Source organism: Calliopsis andreniformis, chromosome 2, assembly GCF_051401765.1.
Source record: "Calliopsis andreniformis isolate RMS-2024a chromosome 2, iyCalAndr_principal, whole genome shotgun sequence".
Classification (NCBI taxonomy): Eukaryota; Metazoa; Arthropoda; class Insecta; order Hymenoptera; family Andrenidae; genus Calliopsis; species Calliopsis andreniformis.
In genome coordinates, this window is record NC_135063.1 from 14,900,976 (window position 1) to 14,918,467 (window position 17,492).

Sequence of the window (17,492 nt, forward strand, 5' to 3'; positions counted from 1 at the left end):
GCAGTTCAATAAAAGTTTTTCTCATTGATACTCGATTCCGATATTAAATCCTACTTTTACCTATTTTTCCTTCGCTTCAATATGACATTTTTGTAACAAAGGGTTTTTCTCGTAATAGGGAAAAGAGTTACATATCGTCGACGACTCTCGGATTTATGTTGTTAGCTCCGAAATTTCATTCGAGTGGAATAAGAGAGAAACGTGAGCTTGCACTTTCGCGCACGATGACCTTCCACTCATGTTCAAATTATTTTATCCTGCAGCGTGTGTACGTGACATTTTCTTTTATGAAAAACAAAATGAAACTATATGACTTATATTTATCATTGACCTCTTGTGCGCTCACTTTGAAATAATCACACAGTATAGTCTATTATAAAATTGTTTCAGTTATAGAACACTTTCCTTTTTCGAAAACTAATTCATTGCAACTGTTACCAATAATCAGAATTTATAGAAAAGCATATTATCATGACATAGTGACATGGGAGTCACAGGGTAAATATAGAACGATCAGAGAACAGAATGTTTTCACCGCTGCACCGCTGATGCGTTTCACGAAGCACAAAGATGATTTTGATGAGTACCGTATTCGAGCAATGTATGCAATTACCCAAGTGCAGCGACTACACCGTACTTCTGCACGTTGTTCAATTAACATTAAACAAACACTTACCCTCGCTGCGCTGCGCGATGCCCCTTTTGTCGCCCTTTCCCATATTTTCTTCTCCCTTTGTTCTCTAAGATGAGAAGCACTCTCTTCCTCTCCCGCCTGAAATTCAATTGTAAAAGGTATTCGGTTACTTTCTGGCTTTCATATACGTCAACCTGTATCATGACGCCTGCACACAGAGCCCTTTGAACGTGTACCACACTGTCCCGTCACTGTGAAACACTCGTGAGTTTAGACCCTGCACGTTTTCCTCCTCTCGCGCAAACACGGACACGTTTAATTTGGGGTTGCTTTTGCTTGTGGACCGAAAGGGAAACGCGAATTGATACGATAAGGGCCTTTTCATACGCAAAACACTTTGGTGGTTCACAGAAGCTATATGGGACATGTCGACAGTGCTCTGCAGAGGAACTGCATTCTAGTGCAAATTGCATTTTCTTCAAATTTTCTAGTTTTCTTTTCCTGTCTCTTTTTGCTTTTCTCTGAGATAGGTCGAAACTTCTAGATTCTTTTAAATTAGATTTTAGATACAGAGATTTGAGTTTAGATTTAGAAACTGTTGTCGTTGAATCATGGTACAATAAGTCCACGCGCGAGAAACGATCTCTAGCAATCGTTTCGCGTCAAAACTGTCCATGAAATGCTATTTGCTTCTAGAACACATCAGAATCGATTGGGATATTTATTTTCAATTCGGTGGCACAGTGAACATTACCGTTTATCTTTTATTGCAAACGGGAGCTGCGCAGGAAAAAAGTAAATCCGATAAATGAAGAGAGGGACAGTGCGTCCTTTGGACGGTGAAATTTAAAAGTACCCGTCCTAGCCGACAACCAAATGCGATAGTGAAACGCGGCACTGCAAACTCTAACTTCGGCTCAAAGCCCATTCAAGCTCGATACTTTCGAGGTACGAGCAAATACGGCCCGTAAAAGGGAAAGCCAATACCATTTTTAAGTTCTACCAGCTTTGCAAGCTGCACAGTGTACGGCTTAAATCGCTTCCCTTGGATATAGTTGTCTGTACATCTTCTCCTATATTGACTGGATTTAAGTTAGCCAAGTTTCGTAAAAACTTTGATATTTAGAAACAATTACTGTTACCTACTAGTTTTTCTAGAAAAAATAAAATAGAAAGCCAAGGGAAGCTCATTTGTAAAAAAAATAAAGCTAAAAGAATTGCTTCAAAAATGGCTTCGCATATGTACCTATTTCTTAAAAAAATAGGGAAAGGCGTGGGAAGAGCAAATGACGAGAAACTCAATTTGGCAGAAGACGGTTACTACCTTTTTATATTCTACATCGTTTTCTCCTGTTCAGGATAGTCGAATCAAATTTACGTACGCGGTCTTTGTCTCGCGGAAGATGTACACAAGAAGAAGGAAAGATGTCGTTTGCTCGAGATTTCGTGAGATTCGTGTGCCTGCGATAGAATATCTGACGCACAGCACGTATTTTCTCTTGGAACGAGCTTCGATAGAATTCGCGTCACGTTCGGCCGCAGATGATAAATGTTGTTAAAGAGACCGAGTAGCATATGTTATTCTTCATCTCAATACTTCTGGTCCGCTCGCGTCTGATTCCTGATCGAGAGAACAGAGGTAATGAAATCACGTGGAGTTCGTTCTACCATCATGGACTGAATTTTAAATTCCTTTTATTGAGAGCTAAGGTGCTAAGCATTGAACCTTCTTTTTGTCAGAAAAATTACCTTACAGTCCTGAGCGTACCATGACTCTATTGTTTCTTTTTCCTATGTCTGACTAGTTGGACCATATCTACTGATTCTGAAGCTAATATGACAAAGTTGGTTCTAGAGTTGATTTAACAAAGCTAGTCCTAAAATTGGTGTAACAGGACTAGTCCTTCAGTTACTTTGACAAAAATAGTCCTAGGGGTAGTCTAACACATAGTCTACTGATCTAATAGAGTTAATTTAACAAAGCTAGTCTAACGAAGATAGACCTAGAATTTAACTAACCTAGCTAATTTAATAGGACTAGACCTAATTTAACAGAACTATTTAAACATATCTAGATCTAATATTAGCTTAATTCAGTTAGTTTGCCCGAGCTAGTTTCAAAATCAGTCCATATGTGCAAGCATAATTTTTCTCTAAATTTCTAACAACCCTACTTTTGAAACTAATTAATAGAATCAGAGGATAGCTTATCTCCTGTCAACAGCTCCTTGAATCTATCTCAAGTGCCCTTTTATCCCACTTTTCGATTAAATTACAAACTCCCATACCCTTTCCCTACACCGAAGTCGTTCTGGGTAGTCCACGTTGGCAAATTTTTTCCAATCAATCCTCTGAACCGCTTGTGTATGCGTTTCGCATGCAGGTGCGCGCAAGTTCAATCTAAATCCATTTTATCATCGTTAGGTTCATCAAGTTCATCGGCGTAACGCGTCTCAAACGAGGAAATTATTGGATTCGTCCGGAAATTGTGAAATTCCCGATAGTGACGATCTAAACCTATCTCGGCGTCTCTCTCTGGGACGTTTCTCCTTTTCAATGGAGTTTCGTGGCTGGGACGCGAAAATTTGTAGCCCATCCCATCACAGGGTTTCCCTAGGATTTCACGATTGTGTCGCTTCGACTCCTTTTAACGAGCCGATACCGTTTTTGCGCCCGTTTCTCGGCTTACGAGGCGTTCCAGTCAAAAAGCGGCTGGGAAGAGCTTCTTCTCGCTGAGCCTAACAACATCCGAGGAAAAACGGTAATGAGCAGTGGATATCTATTGTCTAATGGCTGAGAGCCAACGTTTTTTCCCTTTGCCCATTGGGATGCTCGTGAGGGATTAAACTGTTCACTGAATCTACGTTTTCAGAGTGTCTCTCCAAAGTGCAGGGAACTTGGGACGTTTGAGTGAAATGAAAAGTGCTGCCAGATGAAGGTAAAAGAGACACTTGTGACTGTGTGTATGAAATCATTGAAGTTCTTTAAAAAGAATGATGAAACAGTTCACTGGAGCCTTCGATAATACTTTGTTTTTATATTCCGAGAGAATTTCATTCACGAGCAACTTTTATTTCAAGAAGTAGTTCTTGGGTGTGCTTGGGGAAAAGGGCAGGTGTTATCTGGTAATCTAGCGAATGGGAGAAGAAGAATGGCTTTTCAGGCTGCTGTTCTCTTAAGTTTATGTTCGAATGAGAATATATAATGATATATACAGTGATGAATGAGTACTTAGAATATACATATACTTAAACCACCTATAGTACACGATATTAAAATTATTATGATCGAAATATAAGTGTAAAAATAGTGCTCTTATATTTTACCTGGTTTTCGCAGGGCAGTAAATATTTTATTGCCAGAATATTAATGTCGGAATTCATTTCAGCAACCGAGATGGGAAAATGTAGTAACAAAGCACAAGGGTGTCCTGAAATTCTTGTATAATACCGAGCGAAAACAGGATAGCCATTTTTCTATCATAAATTATATTCCTTATTCGCGGTTTAACCAAATTACGTCAGAGGCGAAACCATAAATTCTTAAGTCATCCCATTGCGTATCGTAACGCGGCTATTTGTCCTATATTCGAATTTTATCTCTGCCTTTGAATTTTAAAAAGAATTCTTGCCCGAAAATTTACATCACAGTGAAATGAATCCAAAAGGTATTGTTACCTACGCATAGTGGATTGTTAAAAAGAATTTCCTAAGAAGTGTAATTAGTCAGAACGGTGAATTAATTAATTTTGTCTGGAATTTGTTCATAAGAAATTAAAAACATTCTGGGTTATACAACTTTATTAATAATTAAAATTTACATATCTCTAATTTTACTTGCATATGCAGAAAAAGGTTATAAAGGAGTTAACTCGCTTTTAAAGAGTGTGTCTGACCACATACGGGTTGTATTCCCTAGGGTGAGGTATCTGGTGAGGTCTTTTTTAAAACAGTCAGAAATTAGAGTAGAGTCGTGCAAAATATTAAGAGTAAAGCATGTTAACCAATATTAAAATGTAAGTCTTGAATTTTTATATTTATCAACATGTTTAACATCATAAAAATTGAAAGTAATAAAGCTAAACCTCTCACTTTCGTCGTCTTAGTGTCAGGTGTGTGAACTTTATCGAGGCCAATGAACTGATTTAGTCTTTCTTCATACATGTTTTTACGAGATATGGTAGAAGCTAGTGTCAATGCCCCTGGAAAATTTAATAGCAAAGCGTTGGAGTCAAAAGAGGCTTAAGGTAGTACTTTGTGGCTCGGTCCGTTTGTCAAACGCCGACTACCTTACGAAAATCGATCAACTTTGCGAAACATGTCAAACTTTCGTTCCTTGCTCAATTTTTTGCATCCCTTTTAATCCTCTGCAGGTAAAAAATCACATTTAAATAGGAATTTTTGCCGACTACTATGTCAATAACAAATGCAAATGCGGAAAATTTGTATTTCCCAGGAAAGGAAGCCAGAACGCGAAAACTTAGAAATTTCATTTCCTACTCTTCTGTTTTCAGCCTACACTTAACAGACCATACACTTAGTTCCCCATTATATTATGCAAACGCATATTTCATTAGCGCACGTTCGTGAAATACTATTGATTCAGTCACGCTACTCTAGAAATTACAAATGAAGTAAAAATGTACCCTGAACTTGTTACAACCCCTTTATTATATTCTCCTGTTCCTTCATGCATATTTCAAGTATATTAGTCGAGGCTTTCATGAATGAACCGCGGGTTACGATCGCAATTCCGGTGACCCGTTAAAACTGCTAGGAGCCGACAAATGTATCGCTTACCTTTATCCTGAGGAACCATTCGTTACGGGCGTACCATCGAGAATGCCTAATTCCCCACTCACCACGTCTATTCCGCGCGTAAAGTTAGCGGTTGTTTAACCGATTACCCGAATGGAAACTGATATATCACACCTCCCAATGTTGCTTCCGATTCGGATTTTCAAGGGATCAACTAGCAGCGACCACCGGTTCCCCAAAACTATCCCTTCATACCGTCATCGTCGTCAACCGCTCATTATGCCCGAGTTACCCTTCTTTAACCGAATCGGTTGCCCTTCGAATGGACTGCCCTATCAAATGTACATGTCTGTTGACATTTTAGATATCGTGTCCCGTAGGATGTCCAGACGTGAACGCGTTTCGGGACTGACACCGACTAAACTCCTGCCAATTGGCAACCCGTAGGACGATCGTGCCCCAGGCTCCTGCGCCTGATGCTCTCTGCTACAGCGACACCAGTCTTGTCAACTGAGAAATAAATATTTTACCTGTTACTGGTTGGGTAGGAGACGAGTATGGTGGTTTGAAGGGAAAATACCTTGAGAGTAGAAACGAGGAGATCATCTGCGGCAAAGAGGGGTGTGCAGATTCCTGTAGTAGCAGCTGTAGGGAGAATAGTGACTACTGTGGACGAAGTAGGAATTCTGTGTCGTTAAGGAGGTATTCTGTATTGTTGAATATAGATATAGTAGGAAGGGACGTCGGTTTTTGAGCAAGTACGTTCATTGGCTGATAAGAGGAGCACTAGCATTGCTTTGCGGTAATGTCAGTAAGATTTTAGTTGGTGGTAGATCTCTACTGCAGACTTTTTATTTGTATTTTAGGAATAAAAAGGAAATGTTATTAGAAGACTGGTCTCCTTGTAATTTCGTTTGGTAGCATCATTTCAATATTACTTAAATTTAAAGAACTACGTATCAGTGGTCAAACTGCCCAGGGAGAGCCTAGGGAAAGTCTAGGGAAGAGTCCAGGAAGAGTCCAGGAAGAGTCCAGGAAGAGTCCAGGAAGAGTCCAGGAAGAGTCCAGGAAGAGTCCAGGAAGAGTCCAGGAAGAGTTCAGGAAGAGTCCATGGAGAGTCCATGGAGAGTCCAGGAAAAGTCCAGGAAGAGTCCAGAGAGAGTCCAGAGAGAGTCCAGAGAGAGTCCAGAGAGAGTCCAGAGAGAGTCCAGAGAGAGTCCAGAGAGAGTCCAGGGGCAGAGAAGGAGGGAGGGCCCAGGAACATCCGCACCCTCCAGAGGCCCTGGGGCGAGTGAGACACTCGTCGTCCTTCAAGGGTATTTATACTTCCTCGGCCAGAAGAGGGGGAACAAACAATCGAAATTACGAGATTAATCGAACTAGACGCGACTTTTCGAAAAATGGATATTTCCAGAAATTATCATCCCTACAAGAACTCCTGCCACATCTATTGCTAGTGACAATCGGTTAGCGTAATTACATGAAGGAGAAAACTAGCAGGAAAATTCTCGCATCTGTCACGACTCCATTTTTTAAAGGGAGTGGAAACGCAGCGATCATTCCAATATAATTAACCCCGCGTGAGCTCATGTAATAGATCCTTAATTACCGCTCGGCGCTGCAAAATATTTACGTAATAACGGGCCACCGCTTCTAACTGTAACGCAATGAACGACGTATTTGATGATTCTTCTCTGCGGTGCGAGTCGTTGGTTAAATTGAACAGTCGTAAGGACAACGAGAGCACACAGACGATCCTCCTGCCGGGCCGATTCATAATTCATAGCTCGTTATAGCTCGCGAACCAGCTAGCCAACTGGAGTTTCGAGTGTAGAGCGAGCCACCCCAACCCTTATGCATATTGATACTTTCCGCGTAGAGCCAAGAGAGGGTACGTTCTCTCAAGTATTTGAACCCCTTCGTTGCTCCGTCAAAATGTTTGCGCGCCGCTCTGTTTACTATTATTACACACTTACAAGCGTTTCTGCCGACGTACCTGTGCACTCGATCTTCCACCTTGTTTTTCCTTCCCGCGAAAAATATTTTTTAATCTCGTCCGTATATTTTTCCTGGTAATCGTTAGCAAATAGGCGATATTTTTTAGCTGTTCTAGCAATCTTCGCAAAATACAGAGTATTCGATAACAAGTATCTGAAATTTTAAGGGTTGATTTCACACACTAAAATAGAACCAAAATGAAGAATGATACAATTACGTTTCAGGCTTCATTTTAGAATTATTAAGCGTGTCTGACTTAAGGCTTATTCTACTGACGCTATGCAGTAACCTGATCAGCCGCAGCGATGTCATTAGAATAACACAAGTGAGACATAGTTTACGCGCATTTCACGCGTGCCTTTAATGATCAATAGTTCGGATAAGAAGCTATAGAAAATTATACACGTTTTTGATCAAAAAAAGAAATTTTAAAAAAGAAAAAAACAGCAACAGAGGTGGTTCTTAATTGTCTCGCAGCAGAAGAAGGCAGTGCGTGGCAAATTAGAATAAAGCTCGCGGCGAATATTACTGGAGAAAGCCGAATGTAATTCAAAGTTCCTGAACCCGTAGTGTGGTCGACAAGGAAGAGAAGACACGGACAGGAAAATTATAACGAGAAAAGAGGGACAGGGACGCGAAGAGGATCTTCTCGAAGACTCAACGCTGCCGCAGACGTTGGGGATGAAAAAACTCAGATGGAGTTCCGCAAGATCCGCGACTGGGCCGCCAAAGTGGCGAGAATTTAATTAAGAATCTCCATGGAGGGTGCTGTACTGCTGTGGCACACACGCGTCACCATTCTGCGAATCACGGGAATCCCCTCTGTCCCTAATTAAATGAAAAGTATCCTCCCCCACCTGTTCCTAATTTCCCTTTTCTGCATCCCTTTTTGAGACGCGATGTAATACATCGTTTTCCTACCTTTTCTTTGCATCTCCTTAGCGACGCGACGTCATTTCAAACTTCTTATCAATGTTAATACACTAGGGGCGTAGAGAATATTTTTCTTTATTACAGCTTCATTTTGTTACATGTTAATATAGTGTTATTTTTCATGTGTCTTTTTAAGAAAAAAAAAATTAAAACTTATGAGTGGTAGTAGTCCTATCCCTAACTTTAAATAAATTAGCTATTTGCTTGGCTTCTTGTGTCATATAAAAATAATCTACTTAAAATGGAGAGTGTTAGCAGTTTGCAATTTAGCTTCCAGAGAAGCGATAGATGCAATCAGCATATTCTAAAAAAAGAAGTGTGACAGAAATCTGTCATGAGGACCATTACCCACATTCACGATCCAGGAGCATACGAACAGAATAAATAGAGAAAGGATACTTGCACTTAAGAGTTCCATTTTAAACCTTCCTTCCTGTCTCTCGACCCTGCGGAACCTCTTACCTTCCTTTCGTTTGATACCACAATGCGCCATTCTTCGTTCGTGACACTGATTAACGATTGCTCAACCGAATGCACGTACATACAAGAGGAGCCTGGTATCTATTTCCTGGTTCGACTAAATACCCCGAACGACGATAAGAATTGTTCATATTTTAGGTCCTGTATTTGAATGACGTCTGTTCAGTAGCCCTTCAGTTTTTGATCCTCGAAACCGAACGTGGTAAAAGCAGAAATGAAGCTAAAGTTTTCAAGTAAATCGGCGATTCGGAAAGTTTCGGGATCGTTGCGAATATTACTCGAATTGCAAGGGTCTTTAAAGGTTCGCGAAGTCGGGAGGAATTTTGAAAGTTCTGGATATAACTCTGGACACTTGGCTCCTTGAGAAATAAAAAGATTATGCTTGTCTACAGTGCATAGGAGGTGTGAAATTGAAATTGTAAGCAAAGGACTTTTAAGTAAATACTTTTTGGAGAATGGTTGCTTAAAATAAAAGAAGACTTGAAAATATATTTCTTATAATAGATTCTCAGAAGAATATATACTATTCTCAAAGGGTATTAGATCCAGTAAATCACGCTTTTTTAAAGTTTTTATTTAAGATTCTATAACTTAGAGAGTTCTATATCTTATAAAAGGGAGATATGGAGGATGGTAGGATGAAGGAATTCCAGGCTGAGACACCAAGAAAGATGAATAACAATATTTCTATACAACCCGTTTATTATAAGCTTGAATCATATATTAAATAGTATTCATGTTAAATATATAACTCAAGTTTCAAGTATGTGTCTACATATCTTATACAGTTTCTTTCAAACGTTTGTGCTTACTCGCGCATAATTTGAAAAAAAAGAAGAAGAAGAAAAGAAAAATAACATACTGTAGGACTACAAGGAATTAAGAGTTACAATTGCTGGTTGTTGCGACATCGGCAACCTTGTAAAACACAGGGGAAATCTCGCATGAAGACAGTGAAATCGAAGCTGCCATTACGAGGGAACATTAAAAAATCCATCTCGTAAAGACAGTTTCCTTGCGCCGCGATCGTTTTCAAATACAAGTCATGATACGATCGACGCGCATGCGAAATAGATCGTCTCGAAATCTGCGATCGACGGGGTCCACGCGCCTAGGTCCACGGATCGCAGTTCCATTTCAACCCTTGGCGCGAAAATTCAAAAAGGAATTCATTCTTTCAATCTTAGAATCCGCGTCGATCGCATTTACGAAGCTCGATTCTCTGCAATGATAAGATGCTCGGGGAAAAATGCTCGTTACGTATTTCCGTAGAATAAAAAAAATGGGGGAGGCTTTCGGGTCGCTGTTGCCACGGAAAATAAAATGGGGGACAGAAGTGGACATTATTAAGCGTAAAATTAGGTTCCAGTAGGATCTGCTTTCCGCGTTCACCGTATCGAAACACTTCACTCTCTCTATCTCTCTCTCTCTCTCTCTCACACTCACACTCTTTGTCGTTTTCTCTCTTTCTCTCGCACACTGCTTTACGTGTTCTCCATCGCGCTATTAACATTGACTACATAATATATTTCCATGGTTCCTCTAGGTAGTAACATATTTGTCTAAGATATTTCACTAAGCAAACGCTTCGCTTACGTGTGCTGAATCACGGCGGAGGAAAGTACTTACTTGAGTTCGTATTTTTTTTTTTTTTATTTTCTCTAGAGGGTCGTTCCACAGGCATCGTCGCGGTTTTTGCGTCATCGATGATCATACACGCCCTTGGATCGCTCAAAACGATTGTACCCTGCATGCGGACTGCTATTAACTAATACAGGCTACATAGATCATTACATCGCTCGGTAGTCCTTGGATAACTGAACAGGCTAAGGTCTCTTGAGCCCTTTTCCTTATCATACATCACGAATTATCGTAGTATTCAGCGTGTTAAATTTGGGCTAGGTTTATATGAGGTCTAGACCTGTGGTAAGCGACTACGTTTATATAACATTACAACTGAGACTAAATTTACATAACACTTTATCAATGAATGGAACACAGTGTGATATCGAAAAGAAAATACTTTGATTTGTTTGTCGATGGTACCATACTGTACTAGCGGATAAAATTCATTAGAATTTTGTTGTTTTGTAGGTATAAGGCCCTGTTGATAAAGTGTTACTCCATCCTAACCCAAATCTTAGGGATTCATTATTCATTTCCATGGAGTACGATAAGGGTGAAGATTTTAATTTCGTTCTAGTAAGTAATTGAATTCTTTGCAATCGAAATTTTTATACAAATGATCCTGAGATGAATACTATGATAGTCATGAGACGCTATAAATTTGTTAACATCAATTTCGAACTAAGGACATCTATTATCTTATTGTACTTTCTAATTTCGTCAGTACTGTTATCGTTTTATGATTTCATCTAATGCAATCCTATCTGCAAACTGTTTCGATGCATATAAGACTCATAAAAGTACAAAGTTTACTTAATCAATATAGACCCAGAGTTGTATCCTGTTCAAGTAATTCATGATGTAGCATTCCGATGACATAAACGAGTCAGTTGATGAAAAATAAATGGAAAGTGAGCACTGATAATATTTCCTTTTAATAAATTCAAGGTAAATGCTTCCTATTATAACATTCATTCGAATAGCAACAGGTGTATGACGGATTACTTGAACAGGAAGCTACAAGCTACTCAATCTGAGTTAATTTGGGATTCATACGTGGAAATGTACATTTCTTATTCATATTTGTAAATACTATACATCTGTGAACTCTTCGATCCTTTCCTTTAAATTATTCCACGTGAATAACGGTTTAAATTGAAATTCAAAATAAACGTACACCATCAAAAAATTCAAATTTAAATTTAAAATAGTTCCAAGTATTCAAAGATTCATAAAAAAATATCAATCGTCTGTAAAGGGTTAATCCGAGATAAAACTGATCACCAAAGTTTGCTCCATAAAATTCTCGAGCGTAATTAAATACATGTGGATAAAAATTCATTTTCGAAACTAACTCATTCGTAAAAATTCTGTCACGCAAGGACACAACGCTTCTCTTTCTCGCGATCCAAAATTCTATATTCAGTGGACGGATATACGAGCTAGAATTTCGCGTAGTTCTCCAATTTTGCGCGTGGATTTTCCAGCATTCGAATAATCTTTGCCTTCAATGAGGATATATTTCTTCACGACTCAAAGTTTCACTTATCGTTCGATAAAAATGCGATCCATCGACATCAAGCGCAAAGTTTGCAACACTATTTCTTGACGAACACGTTACCCCGAAAAGAGTACATAGAGTAAGCAACTCCAACATTTGAGCCCAAAATATTTCACAGATCATTAATAATACAAAATAAATATAAAAATCTTGGCAAAATTATAGATTCTCATATACATAATTTTGTCATATAAATAGAATTATACAAACATTTCACAGACTCATAATTTAATGCATAAAAGTATCTGTTCTAATCTGTTATTAATAACCATGCAAGCACCTTTCTTACCTTACAGTTTATTTACAAAAAAATGTCGAACACGTTTATTCATTCACTAGTTGACGTTTGTATGACTATTAGCCACAGATTATAAAACAGATTATTTTTTTCTGAATTCCCTGAACACTGAGAGCTCATGAAACATTTTGGGTTCCAGAGTCGAAGCGATCAGTCCATGTGTTCGAGTAAACGAGAGTGCAGGAAAATTCTATTTGTCTCTCCTTATATTTCTCTTTCCCCTCCCTTGAGACGTTCACCGTGTGATTGGCGAAACATGCCGCTCGCAGCTCACACCGAAAGTCACTGATCCTCAGCCACACGTGCCGTTTTTCTCGTAGATTACCACCGTTCCACAATGACGTTATGAACACTTACAATTTAACCTCGTACTTACGCCAGAACGTAAAAGCTCGTCTTTCGCATTACGCCTTAAGGAGAAAGGAAACTTGCACCGCCTCGGGTGCGACCAGACCGAAACGACGACTGACAAATATTCGCTTTGTACATACGTATTGCACTTAGTAAATGGCAGTTTTTGTATAGGACGTAGTCTGTACGCGAACAGGGAGATCACAATCGAGTCTGTGGATAGCACAACTTGTCTTGTTAGCGAACCGAAATTCGCCAGTCTTCGCTTTAATTGATAATCTTAAAGGTTGTCCTGTAATTGTGACCAAGGAACGAAAGAGGAGTCAGTTGGAAGGAGAAAATTTCGCTAATGAATTGTGTTGGAGGTCCATAGTATTTTGTCTAACTGCATGGATTGAATATAAAGTCGCTTTTAATCCTGTTACGTATGTCTTGTTAAATTGCTACAGAATTACCTGGCATTAATGCTGCAGTTGGACAGAACACAGTTCACCTTTTACTGTAGAGGAATTCTAATGGTAATTGTGCTTCTGTGTTTGAGAGATAAGTAACTGATTGAGGTGTTGAGTTCCATTGGACTAGAATGGCCCAGAGTACTGTCAAGGTACCATTAAATATTAGTGAATATTCGTTAAAGTGGATCAAGAAACCACTTTACTCTAAACATATTTATATTTTCATTTCCTCCACTCTCCAAATAAAATTATGCACGATGACTGTATATGTTAAAATAGAAGAAAAATCAGGAACCAAAAAATTGTGTTTGAGAATTTATTTTAAAGTTATCAGATTACTAGGACAAGGTCTAAAGTTCGTGTAAAGCGTGTCTGACTTGGGACTTATTCTACTGCCGATGTGTACTAGCCAAATCAGACACAGCGAAGTCAGTAGAATAAGACTCAAGTCAGGCATAATGAAATCAGTAAAATAAGTCCCGAGCCAGGCACAACAAAATCAGTAGAATAAGCCCTGAGTCAGACACGATTAATAACTTTGAAATGAAGCCTCAAACGCAATTTTGTCACTCTTTATTTTTCCCCTACTTTAACATGTTGAACACCCTGTAGAAGCCCACTGTACCAAATTGCCATGATGAGAAGGGATCCACCAGACACTCTTGTGATTCTCCCTATTCAACCAGTAGTTCGCAACTGTACGATCTCTACGCGACAAACAAACGAGAACTTTAGAATGACTCTAAATATGCTCACGCTCCACAAGAGTAACAGTTAGTCAGCCGTCGTCGACGTTTCACCTTCGCCACTCGGCCCCGTGTCAGACACGTTCCTCAACTCTTCAGTCAAACGGGGTCTGCTAATCGGTTCCACACACGCATAGGATTACCCTAGACTTAATCATATTTGTCGATAAAATTGACTTCCTTCCTCGCTACGATACTCGAGATACCCTTGACTCGCAGCCACCGTGCTTAGAGGAATCTCTTCTCCCAGGGGAGAGGTTCACAGCTGCTGCTTCAAGTGTCTGTCCACGGTGGCTGACAACCGACGATTTCCCTTCAGCGGATCATTCGATCGTCGAGCAGTCGGTACGTCAAAAGGCTGCTAAATTCATCTAAGCTCTTCGATGGTAAAAGACACTGCGTCTTAAACAGTTGCTTATAAAATTCTCGCATTCTTCGAGGGACCTCTTGGAGGGCCAACCGTCTCTTCGAGGCTGAGAGTGCCAACGAACCCAGACGTTCCACATCGCGATGAGAATTTATCTTGGGAACTTAAGAATCGTGTCGCTGATTTAATTACCCGAGATCTCCTTAGGGGTATTCGATTAGCTCTGCTCGGCTCGATTGGAGGTCTCGGTTTCAGCCGCTTCAGTAGCGGAATCTATTTTCCCTCGTCAGATTGTGAACGTTATTCGTCGTTGGAAGCATCTTTTGTTCGACACTTTCAGCCTGGTCTACCTAAATAGCACATTGATCTAACGATTACCGTTTGGTCGACGGGAAACGTAAAAAAAGAAAATGACAAAGAAACGCTCGCCTATCGAAAAGCACCAACGGGTCATTCTTTCCTTCTCTCTAAGACAACGCGACAGATTCGAAATAGAAGTCACGAAGTATGAGCATCAATCCCTTCTCTTTACACGTCTACTTGCGGTAATGTACTTATTACTTAATTGAACCTATGTGTACCTTATACATATCCTATGTACTTATCTCTCTGTCTATTTATATATATAATTATACACATAATTATATATATATATATAATATTTTCTTTGTATAACTATACATAACATTAGCGAACGTACAATATTCTATAGAATATATTCAACATTTTTTTCCTGTATAATATCTTGTATACATGTATAATATATGTATTATATATATCATCGTATATATATATATCATACATATATACTATAATAGAATTCGTAGCGATATTCGCGCACAGTTTTCTCTTCGTAAATATTTTTAATTACATACAATAATATTGTGTGTCCTTCGATCTTTTATATTTACGTATATATATATTTATATATCTATATTTATTTATTTATATATATATATAGTGTGCGCCTTGGAGCACATGAGGTTACTTTTACAGAAAACAGAGATCGTGTACGCACGACGAACGCCAACGAGCCATCCATTAATTATTTACCATACAATTACTTCCCAATCTTCCATCGTGCAGCTCGCTATCGTTCATCGTCGCGCGTTTATATGCAATCACGTGTACGCGTGTTTACAAAATTTACAGAATTCGTGTTTCCACTTTTGACTGGCCCAGCATGCCCCTGTGGGCTCCACCCTTCGTCGCGGATTTTCAAAAATATGCGGTCGAAGGGGGGTCCCAAGGCGGCAGAGAAGGAGAAGAGAAGAAACGGAATTACGAACGTTGAAGATACTGATTTCTGTAGATCAACGATCGTATATCGCACTCGTGTCAACTGGGCTGAAGAAATTAGGAAAAGGGGGAAAAAGAACCGAAACGCTGATTGGAATATTCCAAAGATCGAGGAATACGACAGATTTTGATAGAGTTACTGAGTTTGGAAACTTGGAAGAAAATTTGAAATAAAGAGCAGCTTTGTAGATACAATTTTATTTTCCTACCTTTCTGAAGACTTTCTCTTTGATTCTTCAAGACCTAGACTTTTCTGACTCAAAGAACAAGGTTTCTTCTTTAAAAAAATTCCCTCAGTGGCTTTATAAAGTCCATTAGTTTTCAAAATATAAATTACAAAACCAAGATTCCAAACAGATTGAATATTATTAAATTGATACGTCCTACAAACCCAGAATTCCAATTGCTAGAGTGGTTCCTGGAACCTCGATCTTCAGATGGCTCTCTGAGGTCTCAGAGATGTCTACTCATTCATCAGGGAAAGGACATCTCCCATTAGGTCACATTGTCGTTTCATTAAGGCTTCCTTTCCCTCAGATCTCGACAATCGCGTTGACAGTTCAACGAGGAAAGGAGAATAGACAACTGCATTGCCAGTCGCATAAAAATACAAGATCTACGATCACTAGCTTTAAAGATGTCAGAACGGAGGAGTCCTTCCTTCGTGGGTCAGGGGAGTCTAAGGTGGTGGTACACACAGTACTCGAACGTTGAGCTACCGTTTCTTCCTCTGGTCCTGTTTTGAGCAGCAGGTTGCGTGGAACGTGGCTGTCGAAGATTTGACGTTCGTTGCCCGACAGTGATCGTGCTCGCGTCATTTTCTCACACCACAATTACACAAATGATGATCGGCATCCTTGAAGTACGTTTGGTGGTATGGTACGTATCTTGGTCGTGGTCCGGTATAATTATCTCTACACCTTATCACAAATACTCGTCGATCCTCCCGCTCGTCCTCGACACTTGGGACCTCTGCAACAAGAGAAACGAAAGAGACACAGGATTAGCTATAATGCTTCGTTGGATATTTCAGGAGAGAGTTCATTTAAGGTGAATATTCTGGTACCTGAACAGTAACACTAATTTTATTTTATTTTGGGTCTGAGTTCTAATATACTTAATTAGAAAAAAAGATAGTATGTTCAGGCTACTAGGACGCAATTGAAGTGTGGGGATATGCAGTTTTAGGCTGCATGCACTTAATGGGGCATCCGACACCTCAGACTTCCAGGTATTTCAATTTGAATGATTTTAAAAATAATAAATATTACGAGAAGAAAGGCTCACAGTTGAAATTATTATTTCATATATGGGTAATCGCATTTGTGATTCCACTTTCCTAAAAAATAAAAAAATGTGATTTTGATCGCATTGGCCCTCAGGTACAGTATGGATCATCGGCTCACACCCCGCATGCGACAACAAGACGACGCGAAAGTCAGCCGAAGCGAAGAGAGCACAGCCGAGGGTAGATTCAGGGAATCGAGGAAAGAGGGACTCTCCCTTCCCTCCGCCGTCGACGTCGTCGCCGTGATTTACACAGATGCCAGAGGCCGTTGTCGCAGTGGCTTTTACCGACCTTCCCCTTTCTACAACTCGAGCGGTGTATGCAAACTAGAGCCGTGCACGTACAGCACACAGCCGAAATCTGGGAATTGGGTTTCGCATTGGCACGTCATTACTTTGTTTATGAGGACTGGAACGCGGCGAGACAGCGAAGAAAAAGTGTCCGCGAGCGTGCAGAGCAATATTTACCGGTCAAGCGACATCGAGCAGCGCTGTACCGCGGCGTTTCAGGATTTTTCCAGCGGGACGAGTTTTATGCGGTCGGCTGATCCACTTTGCTCAACGACGACCAATCGCCTGTCGCTTTGGCAGGGTACCAATGGAAGCGACGCCCGCGACCAGCTTCGAACGTGTCCCCCAACGCGGCTTTTCCTTCTTCCTTTCCCCCCTCCTGAACGCTCTCTTCCTCTGTTTCGCTTCT

At 39.9% G+C, this 17,492-nt stretch overlaps 2 protein-coding genes across 2 annotated transcripts in view; both read right to left on the reverse strand.

Annotated features, from left to right (window-relative positions):
* LOC143187539 (uncharacterized) overlaps positions 1–5,683 on the reverse strand; it is a 70,324-nt gene extending 64,641 nt beyond the window's left edge. The window contains exons 1-2 of the mRNA XM_076391767.1: positions 5,434–5,683; positions 677–772 (exon numbers count right to left, since the gene is read on the reverse strand). Of these exons, the coding sequence (XP_076247882.1) occupies positions 677–719 (43 nt within the window). The 5' untranslated portion in view covers positions 720–772; positions 5,434–5,683. The remainder of the gene's footprint in view (positions 1–676; positions 773–5,433) is intronic.
* Positions 5,684–16,340: 10,657 nt separating this feature from the next.
* Positions 16,341–17,492, reverse strand: part of Foxo (forkhead box, sub-group O) — a 119,634-nt gene continuing 118,482 nt past the window's right edge. Inside the window, exon 8 of the mRNA XM_076392137.1 lies at positions 16,341–16,477. The gene's annotated coding sequence lies outside the window, so the exon portion shown is untranslated. The remainder of the gene's footprint in view (positions 16,478–17,492) is intronic.